Source organism: Pezoporus flaviventris, unplaced genomic scaffold (assembly GCF_033815535.1).
Source record: "Pezoporus flaviventris isolate CSIRO_AGI_PZ_B2104156 unplaced genomic scaffold, CSIRO_AGI_Pfla_v1 ptg000049l, whole genome shotgun sequence".
Taxonomy (NCBI): Eukaryota; Metazoa; Chordata; class Aves; order Psittaciformes; family Psittacidae; genus Pezoporus; species Pezoporus flaviventris.
Window position 1 is genome coordinate 419,459 of NW_026892597.1, and position 23,262 is coordinate 442,720.

At 52.6% G+C, this 23,262-nt stretch overlaps 1 protein-coding gene across 1 annotated transcript in view; it reads right to left on the bottom strand.

Moving 5' to 3' along the window:
- Nucleotides 1–23,262, bottom strand: part of LOC133277041 (SH3 and multiple ankyrin repeat domains protein 3-like) — a 302,090-nt gene that overhangs the window by 256,137 nt on the left and 22,691 nt on the right. Inside the window, 3 exon segments of the mRNA XM_061468551.1 lie at nucleotides 10,862–10,970; nucleotides 19,685–19,756; nucleotides 22,982–23,185. Of these exon segments, the coding sequence (XP_061324535.1) occupies nucleotides 10,862–10,970; nucleotides 19,685–19,756; nucleotides 22,982–23,185 (385 nt within the window).

A 23,262-nucleotide genomic window follows, 5' to 3' on the forward strand; every position in this document is an offset into this window, starting at 1 on the left:
GTTCCTGCTGCTATTCGTCCTCACATCGTCCTGGGGCCGTGCTCTGTGCAGTCAAGAACGCTCTCTGTCAATGCAATCACTGCCTCATTCCCTGCTGCTCCCCAGTGGCCTCCCCGTGTTAAATCCTGAGGATTGCCTCCCTCTTTCCCACATGCTGAACTCTCACTCGGGCTCGGGGCTAATTTTAGAATAACGGTAAAACTGCTCAAGTATTTTTTTAACAGCCTCAAAATGTACCTACAGGAACCGCTGTGAAATTTCCCCTTTAGTCTCTTCCAGACGGTTGATCTTGGCCAGAACATCATCCTGCAGCACTGAAACCTGAACAAGTGAGGTGGCAAATGAGGCTGCGATGGCTCATGACTGAGCAGAGCCAGAGGAAGGGAAACACGTGCTGCTTAAAACCACCCCCAAAAGCAGCTGAAATGAAGGTAACAGCCCAGGATGATGCTGGATCTTCCTGCTGGCTCTGCTGGGAGGGTGGCACCACAAAGCACACAACATTTCATGGTGCAGCCAGTGTTATTCTGAGCCCATTGACTGGATTTAACTCCGCAGAAGAACATTCCTCCGAGCAGGGCAGCCCAGCGTGTGCCTTGGGGAGCTCCCACGTGCACCACCCGTGTGCAAGGGAGCTGCTCTGCTAGAAGAACTCAGCACAGGACAAGCATGTCACACCCGCACACATGAGGCATGAGGAGCCCCTGGTGTGACTGGGCTGCAACTCCCCCTGTACTAGGATTACACATACAAATGTGCTGTGCTAATGGCTGAAGAAGAGAAGCGTTTCCCTCCTAACACTGGGGACACCCTGCCTGAGAATTCCCAGAGCATGGCTGCTGCGTGTCCTGGGGGAGAAAGAACAGCACAAGCTGGGAAGAGAAACCGAGAGCAAGCACAGGGATTCTGGTGGTCCAGGTGACGTGGGCAGAGGTGCATTGCCCTTCTCACATGCAGCACAGGTCCATCCCTCTGAGCACCGCTGTTCAAACCTCTGGCAGGGTGACAGGACTTCGATTTAAAAAGAAATAGTTCATGAGTGAGGGAAGAGACCTCGCAGGCTGCAGGTAAGTGCTCATCTCTCTCCCTGTGAGGAAGAGGATCGTGGATAATGACCCACAAGTGGTTTCTGCTGGGAGAGTTTTTAACCCAGGTCAAGAGAGGTAGAATAAAAGGCTGCAGAAACTGAGCAGAGGGTGAATCAGTTTAATCAGGCATCTGTTCTGCAAAGCCTCTGAGACAGCAAGAACAGCAGGGCAGGAACACGCTGCCTTTGGATGGGGACAAATGGAACACTTGTGTTCCCAGGAGTGGGTGAAGAACAAGCTTTAGCTGCTGAAGAGCTGAATGTCGAAAATCTCAAAGGTTTGGATGCTCCCCCCCCCCCGCTTTTGCAAGAGGAAGGAGAGTAAATGGTGTTTGTAATTATCCGAGCTGCTGAAGACCCAGCCACACAGAAAGCAGCAGTTGGTGTCAGAGCCTATTTGCAATATCCCTGGTAGAGTCATCCCTAGAGACACAGTGGATAAAAGAGCATTGCTAATAGCGAAGCTGCTCTGCCTAAAAGGAGAGTAGATTTACTACAGTGATTCTGTAAAGGGTGTCTGAGGAGTTAAGAATAGCATTTATGTGCTGCAGCTTTTTCTTTCTTTGCTAAATACCAAGCACTGGAAATACCACCCTTCATTTATTGCTTCTCTTGGAATTCATACTTGGACATCTGCCCATGGGCCCATCAAGGTATAGATAAACCTGAGCGCTCTGGGTTAACAACTCAGTACTGAAGTATTCCCAACCAAAGGCAGACTTCAGTTTGCAAGGTACCCAGGAGAGAGGAGGCTGGACTTGGCAGCAGTGACCTTTTCTCCCATGCACAGTACCTGCAGGTCCTTAAAGGAGAAAGGCAAGAAACTCCCAAGACCTTTTGGAAAGAGTTTTTCCTCCTTTTGCCTGTATCCTCTTTAGTTTCAAGTGCTACCAGATTCCCACATCTGGCCGATGGATGAGGTGGGCATCCCCTGGCAGAGATGGGAGGACCACTGCTCCAGAAGGACTTGGGACAAGGACGTTCAAACACTCCCTGAGAAGCTGAAGAAGGCCAAAGCTAAAAACCCAAGCCCCAAGAACTGAAAGATTTTAGGTTTCTGGACATGGTGCAATGGGGGATGGCTCCTGAACAGAGAACATCTATGGCGGTTTGTGGCACCGTTGTCTTCAGAAAGTGGGAGTGCTGGAGAAGGATTTATTACCAGTAACTGCTTCTGTTTCAGCTGTTAAACTGAAATATCACTATGAGCCAGCTGGCCGTGGTGGACCAAAGGCCGAATCACCCAGGGTCTTCCCCTTCTGGAAGAAGGTATTAAGTATTAAATTAATGCTCTTCTTTCTCTCTACACCCTTCCTCTGCTGCCACAGGGGGTGGCAAGGAGGGGATGTGTCCTTCACAAGCCAATGTGCCCTTCAACAAGCCTTCACTGGCTGCATCCTCAGCAGTTCCCTCTGTTCCCAGGTCTCCTGGGTCTGCCCTCCTCAGACTGGAGAAGCCAGCAGCCCCGATTCACCCCAGGCACTGAGCATACTCACTTTAGCAGACTGAGACGTGGTTAAACCCCTTGAAACTAAACCCACCAGACAGAACATTCTTCCGCCCCTCACCCCTGGCTCAGCAGCATCAAGGGAGCAGGGGGGACAGACAACAATTACAGGTTTACTTTACCATTCGCCAAAATAGAACTCTACCCTGCACGTGTGTGTATCTTCTCCCAGAACAAGATGGTACACGGCAGGATCCCAAGTGACACGCATCAGTCACACTGTCAACGTGCTCCCAGAAAGTGGGAGTATGAAACTTCTAGGGCAAAACAAAGAATCTGAAGAAAATGCTTCACTTTCTTCCTGTCCAGTACCCTGAAACTCAGCTGAAATACATTGGGCTCTTAACAACAGCACCAAAGCATTGATGGAAACAGGGAGAGGCCTCTAGGTATGGGAGTGAGACACCACAAAGATGCTCTTGGATTTTAGCACTGGTGACTCCTTGTAATGATCAGCATGACACAACAGGCGTCACTGATAACAATGAGAACTTTATCAGGAGATAAGAGAGCAACCTTTCTAATCTTGCTTTTCCTCACAGGTTTGCAGACAGAACTCTAACCTAACACTCTATCCATACGTCAGATCCATATATCCATGTGCTGCCATGGTACAGATGTTTACTTTAAAAAAGGAAAAAGAAGAAACAGCAAAACTACAGAAACTAAAGCCCAAAACTGTATTTCTAAAGGAGCTGTTTGTTAATCCTGGTCCAAACCAGCTTCAAGATCTTTGTATTAAAATAACTGTCTCCACGGCTTTGTGCAGCCTTTAAACATCACCCCATACAACACACCAGTGCAATTCCACTCTGAAGTACAGAACACTCTGAAGGTTTGTTAGAACATCCTCTTTCACCTGCAATTGTGCTGGTCGGCAAACTGCCTCCCCAGCCTTCCCCCATGTTTGCCCCTACCCCACATTTGGAGGGCCTTCAACCCAGCATCCTCGCTCAGCTCTTCACAGGACTCTCACCCAATGCTCTGCAGTGACTAGCACTTTTTATCCCCAGACTTGGCCTATTTGCATAGTTATGTACTTGAGAAAACTAACTCCCCTCCCGCAAAGGAACAGAGGGGAGGCGGGCTGGAACCAGGAGACCACAACAAACTCCAGAAATGTTTCCTTGATGGGAGCTGCTGTGTGCCTCCATTGCCTGAGCATGACCGCATCAGAGTGGCCATGCAACCACATAGAGCATCTCCAGATCCAGGATCTCAAACTGAAACAGGGGAAGTTCAGCTGAGATCTAAGGCAGAAGCTCTTCCCTGTGAAGGTGCTGAGGCGCTGGCACAGGGTGCCCAGAGAAGCTGTGGCTGCCCCATCCCTGGCAGTGTCCAAGGCCAGGTTGGACACAGGGGCTTGGAGCAAGCTGCTCCAGTGGAAGGGGTCCCTGCCCGTGGCAGGGGTTGGAGCTGGATGAGCTTTAAGGTCCCTTCAACCCAAACCATTCTACAATTCTATGATTCTATCTCAGCTATATAGCCAAAGCAGTCCTATAGGTGATGAAACAATAAAGAGCGCTAGAGATGGGCACAGAGCTCCTGTCCTTTGGAGTCTATCTGGAAGAGTCCTTGTTTAATGAGTCTTTAGGTCCCACCACTATCAGCAAGGCCCCCCAAGCACTGCAAGTATAGCACACAGCAATGACAGAGGCAGCCCCATGAGGAGCCCTTCGAGAGCAGACCTCCTGCATCACCCAGGAGTGGGCACAGCACAGCAGCACCACAGCGCTGCACACGCAGCACCACGCTGTGCCAGTGTGACTGCCTGCTCAGGTCTGTCACCAGATCACAGTGCTGCTCTCCTGCTCCACCACACAGGGTCCCTCCCTCCTCAGCTTTCATCAGCTTTCAGTTAATTCCAGTTTAATAACAAGTCCCTGAGATCAGGACTGCCAAAGAGGAGCCTCATAGGGAATACGGTTTCTCTTTTCAGACACGGATCTATTCCAGCTGCACAAGACCAGGTTGGATGGGGCTTGGAGCAAGCTGCTCTAGTGGAAGGTGCCCCTGCCCGTGGCAGGGGGTTGGAACTGGATGAGCTCTAAGGTTCCTTCTATGATTCTATGACTCTATGCGTGAGTGGAAGAGCTATGGCAGGCTGGATGCACTATGCTTCTCTTTCTACAGAGGGGAAGAACCAGTCCTGTGTATGAAGTGTGAGCTGGTGGTAAATGACAGATGTGAATCAGAAGTGCAAATTGCAGCGCTGTGCAGCATCTGAGACATGAACACTTACGGGAGGAGAGCTGGACAGCTGGGCTCAGGAGCCAGCCCGCGAGGTAGCCCAGGGACAAGGATCTGCAGGCAGGGAACAGGGGAGACAGAGAAAGCAGGAGAGCAGAGCATCAAGATGGGCAACAGAACAGGAGAACCAGCCATGATCAGCATCTTTGTGAGGAACCCGAGTGGGGGAGCAAACAGTCACTGCACAAACACCCACATCCACAACAAAACAAAATGGGAACATCAAAGACGGATGGAGAAGGGAGCTTGGCATAGTTTGCTTTCCTGGTCTGTCTCTGCATCCACTACTGTTATGGCCAAAAGTGAAATAGTCACCCAAAACAGACAAATCTCTTTTATTTTGTGATTTCTATCTGCTTCCAGTGAGACCATCGGCTCTTTTTATACTAAGATTCATGAGAGGCTCAGGTTGAAAGGCATCACAAGAAAGACGGTTCTAAGCATGAGAAAGAAACAGTGACTGTCTTCCTCGAGCTGAACCACAAGAGACAGGGCTCAGCCTGGACACACAAGTGTGGTATGTGAGGTCCCACCACACCTGTGGAGAGGTGGTGGATGACCCGGTGGAGCACAGCTGAGCTCATCTGGAGCAGGCAGACTTGGCCACCCCAGCCAGGACCCATCCGATCCCACCCGGCCCTGCAGCCACAGCCAGAGGCAGTTCTCCTGCCAGCCCCACACCAACCCTGCCAGGTCCATGCTCGGGTCTTGGGCTCCTCAGCATGAGATGCCCAGTCGAGGCACCTGAGTCGAGCCCCAGAGCTGGCTGCTGAAGCAATCTGGGTGCCCTTCACCCCAGACTGGAAAGGTAGCCAAAGGAGGGGAACCACACGCTTGTAGTTCCATGTCTGAACACAGAGAGAGAGCCCACAAATTGTCTTTAGCACCGGATGAGCCTGTGGAATTAAAGGGCAGAAATTTGCTAGTAGTGGGGCACGAGGACATGAAGGAAAGCTGAAGGACAGAAAGTCCATGTGCTCATCCCAGAGATCCCGTCAGTCCTACAAGCAAGAGGAGGCATCAGGCAAAACCCACTGGAAGTGACTCACCAGCCACGTGATGGGAGCAAACCCAAGAACATTGGGTTGGGGAACACCAGCCCATCCGGGAGGATCCTCAGGGAACGCCACTTCTCTGAGACGAGATAATGATGGTGGCTGAGAAATGGGCAGAGCCATCAGGAAGAGCTTAACCTAAGAACACAGATGAAATGGTTCCAAAGAGGGAGGCGCAGCCCCAGTGCAGTGCCAGATGTGATTAAATCCATCTGACAAAGACTGTGAGGAGGATTCTTTGTCTTCCTCTTTGCTCATTGCAAAATGCTAGAGAACAAGAAGGAGGACCTGAACTGCTCTTACTGCTGGAAGCGCGGTGCCATAATTGGCAGTACAATTGTAGAGAATCACCCCAGCCTAGAGCATACCGGGCACTTGTTACGAGAGTGAGAAAGTGTCGTTGCAGTCACTTGCTGCTACGTGAGTGGGCAAGGAGGAGAGTTTAAAATACAATCCCATCATCTCTTGTAGGGCCACTGATTAGTCAGAGCAGGGCTTTGAATGTCTGTGGATTAGGAAGTGAAAAGGTCCTTCATAAGATGACGCTGCAGATCACTACCTAAAAACAAAAGCACTAACTTCAAAGTGTTCCTCTCCAAGTCACACAAATCACTCCTGGGGCAACTTCAGCTTGAAGGGGAGTGCTGGGTGTCCCATCCAGCAGGCATAAAATACATCATTTTCTGAAAAGGAGAAAAAAGAACCCTTTTCTATAGATCCTGTTTCACTGAAACATAAGGGAATGCTGCTTTGGATCTCAATGTAAGGAATAATAACCTGTTAAATACTTGACTGCTATCAAGTCAACTAGGAATGACACTGAAAGAAGTCCCAACTAGCCAGGTGAGTATTTGATGCTTCCTAAGGGAATCAACCAAGGGGAGTGGATGAGAAAATCGATCACAGGTAATGTAGGAGATTTAAAATTAAAAGTATAAGGTGACTGGGAAGTCCTAAAGAACAATTTAAGTGTGACCTAGAGCTACAGCTCCATAAAGCAAAGAAGACACCCAACGGCACGTGCTGCTCACAGGTCAGTGGTGAGGGGACAGAGACAACCCAACAACAGGACATGATAAACAGAGAGTGCTCAATATGAACTGGCCATTGGAAAATGAAGAGTAACAACAGAACAAAGGACATCAGAGAGAAGAAATGCACCTTTGGCCTAGCAAACGATGATCAGAGAGCAGTTTAAATCCGATCATACCACAGTGATGTCCCAGCCCTGTGCAAGCCGGTCAGTCACCAGCAGGGAGTGTCTGACTGCGAATAAATGCAGGCAGCAGAATGTCCCATCACTTACTTTCCCTTTGCTGCTGTGGAAATAAACTGGTTTCCTTCCCATGACCAAGCAAGGATTTTTGGCATGAGCTACCCGAGACGGAATGAATTGTTTGCACCTAGCGAATGCTGGGTATCATGCTCCTTCTCTTCTCCCTAAAGATCTTCCTGGTGCAAGAACAGTTCAACTTTCATAGAGTTTGAAGGGTTTGGGCATTCCAAAAGGCCAGAAGAAAATCAGTGTCAGGCCAACGTTCAAAAAGGGGCAAGTAAAATGATCCATGAAGCTACAAGTCAAACAGTAACACTGACCCTGGGAAAACTGATTTGGAATTTAATAAAGAACACTTAGATTATTAATATTGCTCTATCAGGCTTTACAGTAACTAGATCTTCCTCGGTAAATTAAGAGTCTGACGGATGCAGATAGCTGTGCTGATGCAAGGCTCACGCTTGGCTGCATCCTACATGGCATTAAAATGGGGGGTGTAAAACATCAGTCAGACACATCCCAGGGATCCAAAATCCCTGTGAAGAGCAGCACTAAGAGCGATCACTGGGGAATGTGGCAACCACGAGGGTGATGAAGAGGCTCTTCAGGTGCTGGACTTGACTCTGTTGAGACCCTAATTATCCTGAAGTGAATGCACATCACTGATACATCCGTAGATGCCACAGGAAGAGCTCGAGGAGCAACCAGGGCTGGGCACTAAGGAACAAGAAGATATGGAAACCCAGCAGGATGCATTTGAGATGCTACAGGCTGGGAGGGACGTGCTGCAGCAACTGCTCCCTGTGGTCAGGGTTCTGTGGAATGCTCCAGCCTGAGGGCTACACTGTGGGTCAGCAATGCTGGGGGAGTAGCAGCTGATGCCCTTCCATCATCCACCTGGGAACAAGCAGGAAGGAAAACAACCTCTGAAAAAAAATCACACCATGGGATCAACCTGAGTGATTGATTCCCTTTAAGCTCATCCAGTCCAACCGCTCCCAGCACTGCCAAGGCCACCACTGACCCACAGCACTGAGGCCTCGTCTCCACGGGGTGTGAACACTTGCAGGGACGGTGACTGCAGCCCTGCCCTGGGCAGCCTGTTCCAATGCCTGAGCACCCTCTGGGGCAGGAATTGTTCCTCAGCTCCATCTAAACCTGCCCTGGTGCAGCTTGAGGCCGTTTCCTCTTGTTCCTTGGGAGCAGAGCCCAGCCCCTCCTGGCTCCATCCTCCTCTCAGGCACTTGTAGGGAGCCATCAGGTCCCCCTGAGCCTTCTCTTCTCCACACTGAATCCCCCAGGTCCCTCAGCCCTTCCCCATCACACTTGGGCTCCAGGGCCTGCACCAGCTCCATTGCCCTGCTCTGGAAGTTCCCAAGCACGGAACTTCTCTGTGGTTCCACTTCAACCAACATAGGCCAAGTAACCCCATGTTAAGGTGGGGGTAGGACACAGCGGAGGAAGGACTGGAAGAAAACCCCAAATCCCCTCCATCTAGCAGGACGTAACATCCAGAGCCACACGTTCACCCCCGTCCTCCCAAATGCGGGGAGCAGGGAGCTGCAGGAAGAGCTGTGAGTGGCACAGGCTTGTACCTGCGCTGTTAAAAACCTCTTCAGAATGGAATAGTGACACCTTAACCACAGAAATGATGGGAAAGCTGGAGAAAATACCTTCAAATGCAAGACTGGAGGAGTTTGGCCTCTCTTTAATTAAGGCAAGGAAGACAGAAGGTTGACTTGATTACCGCGTATAAATACCTTCATGTGAAGACACACCAGGTACTAAAGTGCTCTTTAATCTAGAAGATAAAGTGTAAGGACAGCTGGAAGCTGAAGCACAGATTTAAATGAGATGGGAATTTTAAACAGTGAGGGTGATTAACCAGAGGAAGGAGGAAAACGGATCCCCTGTTCCCTGAAGGATTGATGGCTTTCTGGAAAACATGGTTAGCTTTGCTTAGCGAGCACACACACAGGGGGTGAAGAGCATCCTGCGAGGGATAGGGGGTCAGGTCGATGGGACAATAGCTCCATCTGGTCGCACATTCCAGGAGCCCTGAATATTGAACAGCAGGTTTATGTCGTTCTTTCCTGTTCACAAAACTTGTAAAGCAAACAGTAATGACATGGGCTTGCACCAGGAGTCCAGAGCGAAGTGTCCAAGCCTCGTCTGCTCCAACACTGTTTTCACATCTCATCGCATCCACTCTGGTTTTGCCCTTGGTTCTGAACTGGATCCAAGCAACTGTTTGGGTCATGTTTTTCCTTCTCCCCCTCTACACTTCACACAGTCTCTCACTATACTCCTAAGAGCCATTTCCCTCCTGTGAAGGGATGCCTGGGTTCAAATGTACAAGATCCAAAACTCACAGCATCTTTTCAAGCAGCACACTGAACTCTGCAATGGAATGTGCTCTGAAAGCTGCATCAGCTCAGAGAATCTCCTTCAGGACCGATCCCTCAAAATACTTGTAACGGCTTGGGCAAAACTGGAAGCCACACGGAGCCGAGCTGCTTGGGAATGCTCTGGGGTGGACAGGGACCACATTTACAGGCTACCAGCTATTTTCCATATGAGCAGTTGTTCATCAGGACACCAGTGGGTTCAGCCAGAGCAGCTACAGCAGCAAATGAACAGTGTGAGTGTTCCTGGGCACTGTTCAAATGGCTCTTGCCAGAGTTTGGCTGCACCAGCTTTCACCTCCCAGCTCAGGAGCTGGCAAGAGCCATTCCCAGAGGGAGCCTGTTTGCAGCCGCATTATCCAAGAGGACAAGAGAGGTTAACTGTGAACAGCACCACACGTTGCTGCCTGACCTCAGGGCTGAGGCATGGTCTGGGCACACTAAATATCGAGTACAGAGGTGGCCGGCGCTCCAGAAACAGCCTGAGAAATCATCCCACTGAACCACAAACACAGAGAATTAATTACCAGCTTGGAGCCTGCTCCTGGGCTGGAAACATGCCCCTGGCTCACACACAGCCCCTCAGCTCCATGGTAAATACTGATCAGCGGCATTGCTTTTAAACAGGAGCAACAGAAGCAGAAACCCCTCGCTCAGAACAAGACTCCACAGCAGGGCAGATGGGCAGAGCTCCCTCCTCCCCACCCTACCAGTGCTGGGGTCCCGTTCTCACTCTTCACAGCCAGGAGCCTGCAGGAACCCCAGAAGCCGGCGCTCCAGTGACCAGCTTCGTGGGGCGAACTTTGCTCAGACACAGAGAAAAGTAAAACGAGGAAACCAGAGGCCAAGGTTTTATTTTCTTGACCCCCAAAGCACTTCTTGAGCTTTCTGATGGCTTCATGAAGAGACCCTCGAGCAGCCAGTCGCATCCACCCTGCCCCAGAGACAGCCTCATCCCCCCAGAATCCTGGCCAAGGCTGCGCAGCCCCACAGCTGTCACTTTGTGCCGTACTCCCAAGCTCCGTGTGCTCCCCACACACACCATCTCCTCCCAAGAGCCTGCTGTAACTTCATGCTCCCAAGACCCAGCGTCATAAGAAGACACACTGCTGAGAAATTCCACCCACGTCCCTATGTTCCAAACCTTACACTGCAGACCATAACACATCATTTGTTCAGCCCCTCAAGAACAGTCACCCCCAAGTCCCCACTGTGTCCCCAGATCCTTTCTCCCCTACCCCTCCTCTGTCACCCTCCCCTCTCTGTAGAAGCCAGCCTCACCTCCAGTATCCGGATCATGAAAGTTGGGGTCCAGTCCCTTCTCCAGCAGCCTGCAGACCTTCTCCACATTCAGCATCTGCACATACTCCATGAACTTCTTCAGGTTTGCCTGCAGCCAGGAAAGCCCAGGGAAACACACAACACGGTGTTAACCGCCTGACACGAAGAAAGAAGCCACCAGAGGAATATCCCTACTCAGGAGACCCAAGGCCCAGAGAAGCTGTGGCTGCCCCATCCCTGGCAGTGCTCAAGGCCAGGTTGGACACAGGGGCTTGGACCAAGCTGCTCCAGTGGAAGGTGTCCCTGCCCGTGGCAGGGGTTGGAGCTGGAGGAGCTTTAAGGTCCCTTCAACCCAAACCAGGCTGGGATTCTATGAAAAATAATGGGGCAGCACCCACCAGGAGCCAGGGCAGTGAATATACAATGGACATGATCCTCCTATCGCTCTCCTCAAGACTGGGAATGCAGGATCACCCCATGGAAACCATCAGGGACTGCCACCCCACTCTGTCCCAGCGCAAAACCCCTGCTAAAGCACTTTCAGTTCATACACAGCAGGCACACCAACACCCATGTAACGGAGTGTGTTCGTCCATGGTGCAGTGTGGCACTGGTTGTGGATGGTGCTGAGCTGCATCCCAGCTGTACCCGCATCCTGCTGCAGCATCAGGTCCAGTGGTCGTGTCACAAACTCATCTCACGGGCCTCTCACCCACCTGCCTTCTGAACCTAAACCACGTCAGGAGAAACCAAACTACTCCCACACCGACCATTGCTGTACAGCGCAATGGGTACAGCTGCTGACCAGCTGCGTGGAACTGGGCTTTGTATTTGCTGTCACTGCTGTCTTCTGCCCAAGACTAAACCTGTGTGTTCTGAGGGGGCCGAGGGCCCACGAGACCCTCCTGTGAGCCCGCCTGGCTGCTGCACGTTGTGGTTTTCCCCTTCTCCCCTCCTGGGTAGCTGCACTTGATGAACACATCACTTCATTGCGTTGCTGGACTCCAGAAGCTGCGGCCCTGCCAGGCAGACACTGGCCACCGACCGTGTGCGAACCCCCAGCTCACGCTCTCCCCGGGCAGGTTTTCCAGCCTTTGCCTGCGAGCTGGCTGGGTTTGGGTTTATTTAACTCGGAGCTGGCAGCAGCTTTGGGACAGGGTCTGACACAGCAGAGATGCTGCCGTGGGCTGAGGGAAGTCTGTGGAAAGGCTTGGAGCTGCAGCCAAGGCTCAGGAGCTGCTTTGGCTCCCGGAGCCCCTGCGCAGCCACTGCGTGCACAAAGTGACTTCACCCAGAGAAAAAAAAACAATTTTCAACATTTTCCCCTAATTTGATATAGAAAAATTCTATCTTTTATGGAGAAAAATGAATTCCCAAGTGCTTCACTTCCAATCTCTCTTTGAAGATTGGAAAATAGAAGAAAGATAAATCTGAAAATACCAAATGGGATGCAGAAACCTGCCCGGTTCTTCTCAGGGGCCTCCTGTCCCAAATGCAATCACATATTACCTTGCATATTTTATCTCGTCAAGATTCCATTTTCTAGGAGGAAAAGCTTCATACTTCTAGAAGCAGCTCTGCTGAGGAGCCTGCGTATCCCAAAGCTTGGCCCCAACATTCAGCTGTGCTATTTCTCTCACATGCTGAGGAGATTGTAGTAAGATGTCAGTCAGAAAACACCACCCAGATGGAACTTCCAAGAATGAGACCAATCCATGCTGGGCTGTGAACCCTGCTTAAACCAATTCAGTCTCAGAGTGGTCAGTCTGCAGAACCAGACATCTTTTCTCAAGTCAGCACCATGGAGCTGTGTTATAAAGCAGCAGGTCATGGGTCCAGCAGTACAGAGCCATGCTATGGAGCAGGCAAGTCACATATCTAACATTACAGAGGCATGCTATGGAGCAGCCAGGTCACGTATCTACTATTATAGAGCCCTTTGAGCAGTACGTGCCACACTGCCCCATCCCAGCAGAGCCCAGGAGCTGAGGCAGAGCCCTGCACTGATGAATTCCACTGCAGCCGTGCAGTCCCTGACCCCTCACCCTGGCTACCTGCAGGATGTGGGTGCCATGGGGACACTAAAGGTAACACACAAAGCACCAGACACACAATTCAGGTACAAGGTTCACTCCTCCTAGAACCATGGAACAGTTTGGATTGAAGGGACCTTAAAGCTGCTTCAAAATTCGTGGAATCCCAGCCTGGTTTGGGTTGGAAGGGACCTTCAAGCTCACGCAGTTCCAACCCCTGCCACAGGCAGGGACCCCTTCCACTGGAGCAGCTTGCTCCAAGCCCCTGTGTCCAACCTGGCCTTGAGCACTGCCAGGGATGGGGCAGCCACAGCTTCTCTGGGCACCCTGTGCCAGTGCCTCAGCACCCTCACAGGGAAGAGCTTCTGCCTAAGAGCTCAGCTCAGTCTCCCCTGGCACTGCTGCTCTTGGCCACAGGGGTTTAGCAGGGCCACACTCGAAGCATCATCCCTTGGGATGGGTTCACATAAGCACTGAAGGGCAGCGGGGAGGAGCTGAGGGGTGTGGACAGGCGGGAGTGGAAGGAGCAGGGTTAAATCTACACAGTGAGGTGATGGGAAGAGATCTTGGGCTGGTGTCCTGGGGACGGGTGCTGGAGCTGTCAATCCCAGCTGTGCTATTGCTGGCAGCAGCTGTGGCTTCCTGCAGGGCTTCTGTTCTCCTGCACGAGCTGAAGGGACTCGAAGCAGGAGGTGGATTTTTCTTCCAGTCACTTGTGAGGTGAGAGAGCTCTGAGGGAGAAGTGACCCTGAGCAGTGAGGGCTGGGGCAATGTTTTACCCCCTGGAAGAGCAGTGCTTGTGCCCGCAGTTGAGGCCATCATCCTCTGCCGCGCTGGTGATGAGGTTTGGTGCTGTGGGAATCATTTACACTGTGTGTAGATGTTCCCAGTACCTCCTGTGTGGGTGACCTGACCTGTTTCACCCCCTGCGTGGTGGTTCTTGTGCTCCCTGTTCCATGGTGGTGTTGCATCTGTCCTGGCGGCCCAGCCGGGGCTGGTGCATCCCGAGGCATGCGAGTGAGCATCCAGGGATGGGCAGCACTGTTGGGATGGGGTGCAGGGCTGTGCTTTGCACCAGGGGATCAGCTGTCTTGGTAAATCCCTGCTCTTCTTGGCTCTTGCCTTGCTGCACTGCTGTCCCTGGGCACTAAGGACCACCTCCTCCAGCAGGTCATGGGGGTGATCCTGCCCCTCTACTGCACTCTGCTGAGACCCCACTTGCAGCACTGTGTGCAGTGCTGGTGTCCTCAGCATAAGGACCTGGAGCGCTTGGAGCAAGTCTGGAGGAGGCCGCAAGGGTGATCAGGGGCTGGAGCACCTCCCATATGGGGACAGGCTGAGAACATTGGGGCTGTTCAGCCTGGAGAAGAGAAGCTGTGTGGAGACCTCAGAGCAGCTTCCAGTATCTGAAGGGGGCTACAAGGATGCTGGAGAGGGACTCTTCATCAGGGACTGGAGTGATAGGACAATGGGTGATGAGTTCAAACTGAAACAGGGGAAGTTCAGGTTGGAGATAAGGCAGAAGCTCTTCCCTGTGAGGGTGCTGAGGCGCTGGCCCAGGGTGCCCAGAGAAGCTGTGGCTGCCCCATCCCTGGCAGTGTCCAAGGCCAGGTTGGACACAGGGGCTTGGAGCAAGCTGCTCCAGTGGAAGGGGTCCCTGCCCGTGGCAGGGGTTGGAACCGGGTGAGCTTTAAGGTCCCTTCCAACCCAAACTGATTCCATGATTCCTGGGGGCTCCAGGGACCGAGACACAGCCCAACACTGTACCTTGGCATATGCAATAGTGGCTCAGAGCAGTTCTGCTTTTATGCTCCCACCAGACACATCCCAGGCACTAACCTGAAGTTCTGCTCTTGAGGGTCTGCCAGTGCCTCTCATTCACATCCCCAGGAACACATCCCACCCAGCAGCACCCAGCAGCACTCTGCTCACATGTATTCCTGGGCTTCCCAGTGCTACGGAACTGAAAGCATTTCTTGGCATCAGGAAGCTGATGCGCTGTGTCAGCTTTTAATGACACCTTTCAGAAAGGAAGCTGGAGAGCAAGTACGTGATCAAAGGAGGATGCAGAGAGGCATCCTAGCTCTGGGAGCTGCATTCTCCTGTGTAGATGTTCGTTTGTCACCAGCGTCCTGTGCACCAGGCACGCATGAATGTGTCTGCACATGGAATTTCCCTTCGGGGGAAATCAATGCCTACCCTGCATTTCCAGCTGAAGAACAGAGAAGGTTCATGCAGCTTCCCAAGGTCTCAGACCAAATCCACAGCAGTGCTTCACAAATCATTAATAAAGGCCAGAGGTTTAACCAGTTAATGTTCACACAGAACAAACATCCCTTTCCGTCGCTTGGAGCTACCCATCGGCTACGGACACGCAGCTCGGGCCCACGTTCAGCGGTTGCTGCAGTCCACAGACCTGACACTATGGGGAGAAGGCAGGACACCAGCACGGGGGGTCCTCGCCCTCCCACCGGCTGTGTGACAAGAGCCACTCAGGCCACTGGGCAGCAGCAAGCAGACACTCATCGATCCCACAGGAAAGTCAAACCGTCTATTTGGATTGGGGGGAACTGGAGGAGCTTTAAGGTCCCTTCCAACCCAAACCACCCTGCGATTCAATGGTTGTGTGTTTCTTGCCATAGAGGGGGGCCCAGGACACAGATGACACCTATGGCAGTGCAAAGCAGCAAGAGGCCACTGTGTTTCATCCTCAAGTCTTGGATCCTTGCCCCAGCCTTGATCAACTTCAGCCGCTGCTAACACAAACTGGCCTGGGAAGCACAGCCCTCCATTCCCCCATCACACGCTGCCTCCACCAGCACACACCGTGCCAGCACGCACGGCTGCTCCCACATCCAGCTCCAGCAGCCCATCTCTTCCCAAGGGCCTTCCCAGCCTGTGCCATCCTCTGCTGCCTCCTCCCTGCACCGCCACGGTCATGGTGTTCGCTGCCCCCACCCAGCTCAGAGCTATGACTTGCCCCACATCCCACTGCCCCCCGGAGCAGGGCCACCGCCGGCTCTGCACACAGCAGCCCCAACAGGAAAGCTGGTGACAGTCACACTGCGGGTGTTGTCCACCAGGGTGACACTTCCCTGTTGCTTCATCACCCAGAGCCTGCCTCTTGCCCCTGCCCACACCCCAGCCCACACCAGGGTGCTGCTCCCCTCTATGGGTAGCTCACATCACAAGGGATCACTGGCTCTATGCTGCCCATCGCCTACAGCACCTTTCCAAGGTGGGAACATGCAGTCTTTGGGTAACACAATGTCCTTTGTGCACGTTTGGTAAATGCCACGGATTTTGTGTCTCAGCACAATGGGATTGCCCTTTCCCAACACACAGGTTTTGCACTCCCGTTTCTGAATGGTCTTCTGAATTCAGTGGGAAAAGCACTCCTAAGAGCTGCCACAGCCTGTGGTCCCAGGAGGCACAAGGGGCTGAGGCTGACTGACTGGGTTTACAACTCACTTGTTACTGCCAGCCACACAAGAATGAGCTTCCTCACTTCTCAGAACACGTTCCCTGGCACTCAACAAAAGGAGGGGTTTATTTGTCTGGCTTTTCTCTTTTAGTGGCAGTAAAGAATCAGACTTCAGGGTCATGAAAAGATTCAAGCAGTGCATCCCACCAAAGCCAGCTCTGAACTCTGAACAGTTCCATACTTTGCTCTCATTTGCATGAGGCCACCAGCCCTAGGCCTAAAGATTTCACACATGCCACGGCCTCAGGAGCGGTCTCACCAGCCTTTTGGGCTCATCCTTCACAGCCCTTTAAATTATGGCATCTCACAGAAAACAGCATCTCCCTGCCCGAGCTAGTAGCATCGCTGCAAATAAAAGGGAAGCCTCAGGGGTGGAGCGAACGCGCCGCAGGGGCATTACCTTGTGCATCTGCTCCCAGAGGAAAACACCAGCCCTGACCACAGACAGCAGCAGAAACTGCTGCTCAGCTGAGCTGATGAGAGCGGGTACAGGCCTGGTCATGGCTGCAGTGATGGAGGAGCCAGAAACACCTTCCCACCATGTTCAACATGGGAATGAGCCCCTGCTCCTAACCTGCCACCGGCCCTACAGTCCCACAGCATCCCTCCATGGGTCAGTGACACGGTGGGAGGGTGGACTGAGCTGAGCTCTTAGGCAGAAGCTCTTCCCTGTGAGGGCGCTGAGGCGCTGGCACAGGGTGCCCAGAGAAGCTGTGGCTGCCCCATCCCTGGCAGTGTTCAAGGCCAGGTTGGACACAGGGGCTTGGAGCAAGCTGCTCCAGTGGAAGGGGTCCCTGCCCGTGGCAGGGGTTGGAGCTGGAGGAGCTTTAAGTTCCCTTCCAACACAAACCTTCCATGACCCTGTGATGATTCTCTGCCCTTCTGTAGCCCCTCTCCCAGTGGGGCTCAGTGGAGGCAGCTCAGCAGAGGGGCAGAAGCAGCACCATGCTCTTCACTCAGGGTCTCTTGCCCGTTTCCTCTCTGCCATCCCAAAGAGGAGACCTTGTCCCTCCATTCTGACCCCTCCCTCCCTCAAGCCACGAGCCAGGATCCTGCACACACATCGCCTGCTCCCACCCTCTCCCAGTACAGCAGCATCAGTCTGCGCTGGGCAGGTACATCACAGCGATGCTCAGCACCAGCATCACTCCAACACGTCTCCCACTTGTACCCCCATGTGAAGGAGCAGCCCCAGCAGGATGAGGCCTCCTCTCTGTGCTCAAAGCACCACGGAGCCCACAGGCTCTGGGGGACACCCCAGCCAAAGGAGCCACGCATCAGCCCCCTTCTGATGGAGACAAAGGCAGAAGCAGGAGCACGCCCAATGCCGGATGGTTTAAAATAAAGGAACAACGTGAAGGGAATTTGGTTTTTAAGTGGAAATTAAAGCATTGGGTTCAGTGAGTATTTAATACAGCACATTCACGGCTCCTGCACACGTGTGGGGAACCCCTTGGCTGCTGCCGCCCGGGTCCCCCTAATGCCAGCGCCTCCAGCCCTCCCTCCACAGGCTGCGGCTGGTGGGGCTCAGGAGGACCATGATTCACGCTTCCTGGCGCCAGGAAGATGCTGAGAGCTTTCCAGATTTGCTGCCTGGATATTCTTATGCCACCAGACGGAAGCCTCGTGACTCCAGTCTTTGTGACTCAAACCTGAACCCATTTTGTTTCTTGTTTCTGCAGCTCTGCAAACCGGAGACAGAGAATCTGCTGCTTCCCACGGAGATTTTCACCTCTCACAGAATCCAGACTGGTTTGTGTTGGAAGAGAGCTTAAAGCTCACCCAGCTCCAACACCTTCCACTGGAGCAGCTTGCTCCAAGCCCCTGTGTCCAACCTGCCCTTGAACACTGCCAGGGATGGGGCAGCCACAGCTTCTCTGGGCACCCTGTGCCAGCGCCTCAGCACCCTCACAGGGAAGAGCTTCTGCCTAAGAGCTCATCTCAGTCTCCCCTCGGGCAGGTTCAAGCCATTCCCATTGGCCTGTTCCTACAGGCCCTTGGCCCAAGCCCCTCTCCAGGTTTCTTTTTCACAAGCCCTGGTCCTCACAGGGGACTTCAACCACCCCTTTACCTGCTGGAGGGACAGCAGGGCACAGGCAGTCTGGGGAGCTCCTAGGATGCACTGATGATCACGTCCTTCTCCAAGTGATTTTCACCTTTCGGTGAAAGCCCTTTGGGAAGTTTTCCTGCTTTCTGCTCCACTCTGTGGCTCCACCTTGCTCAGCTCTTGCTGCTGTACCTGTTCACTGGACGTTTACAAGCCCTCCACACGAGGTCCAACCACATCAGCCTCTCCACACCACCGCTCCTTGCCCCCACCCAGTCTGATGGATCTGTAGCATCCTCATGCCACCAGCAGTTCCAGTGACACCCAGCAGTGCAGTGGCCACCAAGTCCAGCTCCATCCTCCTGCCTCACAGCTGCCATGGCCCTGGCCTCTCAGGAGCCAGCAGCGTCCCCACAGGGCCACTTGCCATCACAAGGCACAATTATTAGTCGCAGCAGAAATCTGATGGTTCCAGGCCTCTCCACAGTCACTGATCTCTGTTTCTAAAGCAAGAAATGACACTGGAGAGAGCCACAATGCAAGGGGAGAAGCAATGCGAGAGGGCATCCAGCCAACACACACTCAAGACCTAGTCCTGTGAGCATCCCTGACCCTCCGCTGTGCCAACCGGGGTGTCCCTGGCCGCAGTGCTGGTGGCTTTGGCACACCCCACCCCTGCACCCAAAGCACCATTCCTGTTCTCCAAACACCCGGATGGTCCACCCAGTGCCTGCACTGCACACACACCTCAGCTGCTGCCTGCGACACATGGGAGCTGCAGCAGACCCAGAGCACTTTCTACTTCACTTGTGGGTCCCACCAGTGAGACCCTCACCCAGACACACGGGGAAAGGCAGGAGCAGTGTGTGAGCAGAGGCATGCTGCAGCCGCGGGGGTGGGAGGGGAAGGTGCGCTCTCAATGTGCACATTGTGCTCTCCTCCACACCAGCGAACAAAGCTCCTCTTCAGCAGCCTCCACGCGTTCCTCTGCCCCCACCCCAGGGACTCCCGGCTCTCCCGCAGAGCCCAGTCCAGCTTTGCGAGTGCCTCCCTGTGTGCCCACCCCGCCACGGCTCAATGGGTGCTCCAGCCCGTGCTCCCTCCCACACCACCCCAGGTTCAGCAAGCACCATCATCCCTCGGGAGCCTGGCAAAGCAGGGAGGACCAGAACGTCCCCAAACCCAGCATCCCCCCTGCAAGAGGCCACCACCAGCCACCAAGTGTCACCAGGGCTTTACAGGCTAGCCTCCAGCCTTACCTTCGTATGGAGCTTGGCAAACTGCTTGTCATCCAGCAGAGCCTGGGTGTACACACGCCTCTTGTACCGGAACTGCAAGAGGAAGAAAGGCAGAGCTGAGATGGACAAAATGCACTTGGCATCAGCCTGCTCTGGAGCAAACATCAGCCTAAAGAAGCCATTTGGTCCAGAGCTGCGAACAGCAGTCACTGTTCTCCTCAGGATTTGCTCTGGGAGTTAACTGCTTTCCTCACTAAAGAAATTTGGACCAGTTTCTGATACCAATCTGCCTGGCTTCAACTTCCAGTGCGGGCTTTGCTCTGCTCTTCCCTGTGAACGGGGACCTCTCTGACAACGGGATGGACAGCTCTCACACAGGTCTAGAGGTGACTCCCCTGCAGCTGCCTGAGCTCTCAATCCCTCGTTGAGGGATCTTTTCTTCTGTCCTCGCACCATTTCTGTGCTCTTTCTGTGCCATTCTCTTCCCAAAGTTGTTTCAAGTGCATTGGTGTTCCCAAACACTGCTCCAGCCCCTTCCACCCCAGCCACTCCTGAACACAGCTCCCCGCTTGCCAGGGGACACGCGGAAGGGTCACCACGTCATGTTGTGCCACACCGGGAATTGCCGTGACGTTCCTTGGCCAAAGGGCTCAGAAATCTTCGGCAGCTTTGTTTTCCACACCGGGAGTGCTTGTCCCTGGATGTTTGCCATTTGGCTGACCTGGAGCATGCTTTGATGGAACCCATGCTGAGCCAATGACCCAGGCAGCACAGTCAACGCTGTTACATTCCCTGCCAAACCCTGTGTAATCAGGCTTTACCAGCAGATCCCTGGGGCAGCCACATCAAGCTTGACACCAGGAAACCCCACCAGAAATAAATCTGGGCAGCGGTGACCACAGTGACAACTGCTTTCTACCATCGACCGGGCCAGTGGCACTTGGCCTACGGATGGTTCACAGTGCTGATCCTGGGCTGGAATATCGTGTACAACAAAACCAAGGCCCCCAGCTGCTGCCACCTTTGTCTGGTTATCTTCATCAAGCAGAATTACAAGTTCCTTAAAGAATGAAATTGGATTTGTTCGACGAGATCTTCCCTCAATGCATGAATTGTATTCTGAGATTTGCAGTTACTATTAATCCTCCATCAGCGCCTCATTAGTTCAGCTGGGACTGACACCACGTTATCTTTGGACTGCAGTTACTAAGCTCATCCCACTTACTTTTCAACGCTGGCAAAACACCAGCACATTTTCAGTCTATCACAGACTGCACTGGGCAGATGTTTTCTCAAACAACTTCTTCCTTTTTCAATCATTCTGAGGTAAAAGCTGTCTTGTCCACTGATGTACAGACAGCAGTTGGGCCTTGGCAGATGCTCCCAGTCTCAGGATCCTCTGTGCATCCCTGCGCAGCCATGAAGCATCCTCCAGTGGCTCCTCTTTACGCCCAGCCCCAGATTACTTTGCCCATGGATCAGGTTGATGCAGGGAGGACAAACAGGCACAAGAGCTTCCAGGTCTCATTCCCATGTACAAGGTGTGTGCACTGAATGTGTGATGATAAGTGATGGGGAGAACACACACGTGTGTTTGGCCTGCAAGCGAAGTAACTACCTCACTGAGGAGGACACAGTGACAGCAGGTAAACCCCAGTAAGATATTATGGGATACAGCCAATACCCCCAAACATGGGGTGACTGGATCTCAGCAGACGGCAGGTAGACCCCTGGGCTGCACATTCCTTGCTCGCAAACACGCTGTGCTGCAGCTACTGTATCCTGATAAAGGAATGTGGAATCCCTGCAGCTCTCCCTGGCTCACAGCAGCGCCAGCATCCTAACTCTCCAGAGAACTACTGCACATACCTGCGTTAATGCCATTTCCTTGTCAATGTCCCCAAAGCCCTCACTTATGTGATTATCTTCATCTGCAGCCCCGAGGGCTCATTTATCACTGGTTCAGGACACCTCAGTGGTGTCAGCACAGGATTTATGACTTGTAAACAAGACTCTGGATTTGGTTTTCCAATGGGATTCTCCAGTGCTCCACTGCCATTCTGAGCAAGTTATGAAGAATCTAAATGACACACGGCAAATACCTGTGTTGAGTCTGCATTCAGATGTGTGCTAAGACACCAAGTGTGGACATGATGCTGAATTACACAAAACCAAAGCATTAAACCCTGTATAAGGAACATTGAGGAATTTGCTGCCTCGGAGGTTTATTTGCAAGCATTCCTAATGTTGTTCCAAATGTTTTTGTCTACATTAAATGTTAGTTTGCTCAGAAATTGTGCTGCACTTTCTTCCCAAATTAGTCGGGATTAGGTGAAATAACAGCACTCACACTTGAATGTATAAGAGCTTGTGCAGCTTAAATGCGTAAAGCCTCCTAAAGAGACTTTGTGGGCAAAATATAGCACAAGATCCCTGAGTTTAGAAGTCCACGTGTGGATAAGTGGAGTCCCATTGCAGCCAGTGGAGATGGCCACAGTGACAGGCACTGGAGCCCAAGAAGTGCTGCAGGTCCCCATAGGATAAACCCCTATCTGTGGTTACCTGAATCCCAGCCCAAGACAAAGCCTATTAGTGGTTGCAAATACGGAGCGAATTCAGTTAATGTCTGTTCTAGTTAACTGGAACAGAAATCAGAACAGATCACCCCCTGTGCTCATCACACCGGTGAGGCCCGTGCAGGGACACACAGGGCACACGGTGGTGTCCCAGTCCCTGCGGTAACTGTAAGTTAAACATCGAAGTCCTTCAGCCTCACATTCAGAGCCCTCCCTGTGATTTTCCCTCTGGACCTACGAGACTGGCTTTCCTTCTCCTGCAATTCCCCCTAGCAGCCCCAGGGCACTAGAAGGAAAGGAACTGTGCCCACCAGGGCCAGAAAAGCCGGAGGCTGGTCCGGGGGCTGTGACGGATGATGTGGAGCTCTCGAGCAGTCACGAGCAACCAAAACTCAGAGCATTTGCCTTGGCTTCCCCTCAGTGAGTTCTCCATGAGTAAACACACACCCACACGGGATCCTGTGCTCCCAGCCCCGGAAGAGAAACGGGGAAAAGGCGGGGGGAGAGCACAGTGGGCATTGATATCTGAGGTGCCTATAGAGACTACAGGCATCAGAGAAGCCCTACGTGCTTACATAAACATATATGTACATGAATATATATGTCCATATGTTGATAGATAGATAGATAGATAGATAGATAGATGATAGATAGATAGATAGATAGATAGATAGATAGATAGATAGATAGATAGATAGACAGACATGCATTTTAAAGAGCAAAGCACGCAAAAGCTGGGTACCTCCAAGTAGGGAACAGGAGTGTCTGGATTCAGGGGGTACTCCCTCAGCAGGCGCTCCTCATCCAGAAACTTCCCGGCCCGGCCGTTGAAGGCCGGCTGGAAGAGCCCATAGTTGAGAACATCCTTCAGGCTGTGGTTCAAAGTGCAGAGGATGCGCTGCTTGGAAACCCACACGGGAACATCTGGATTCAACCGTAGACACTTCTGTGGAGAGACACAGAGGGCGATTAGGGTTGGGCATCACCAAGGGTCTCACAGCTCCTCCCGGGAACTGTCACAGT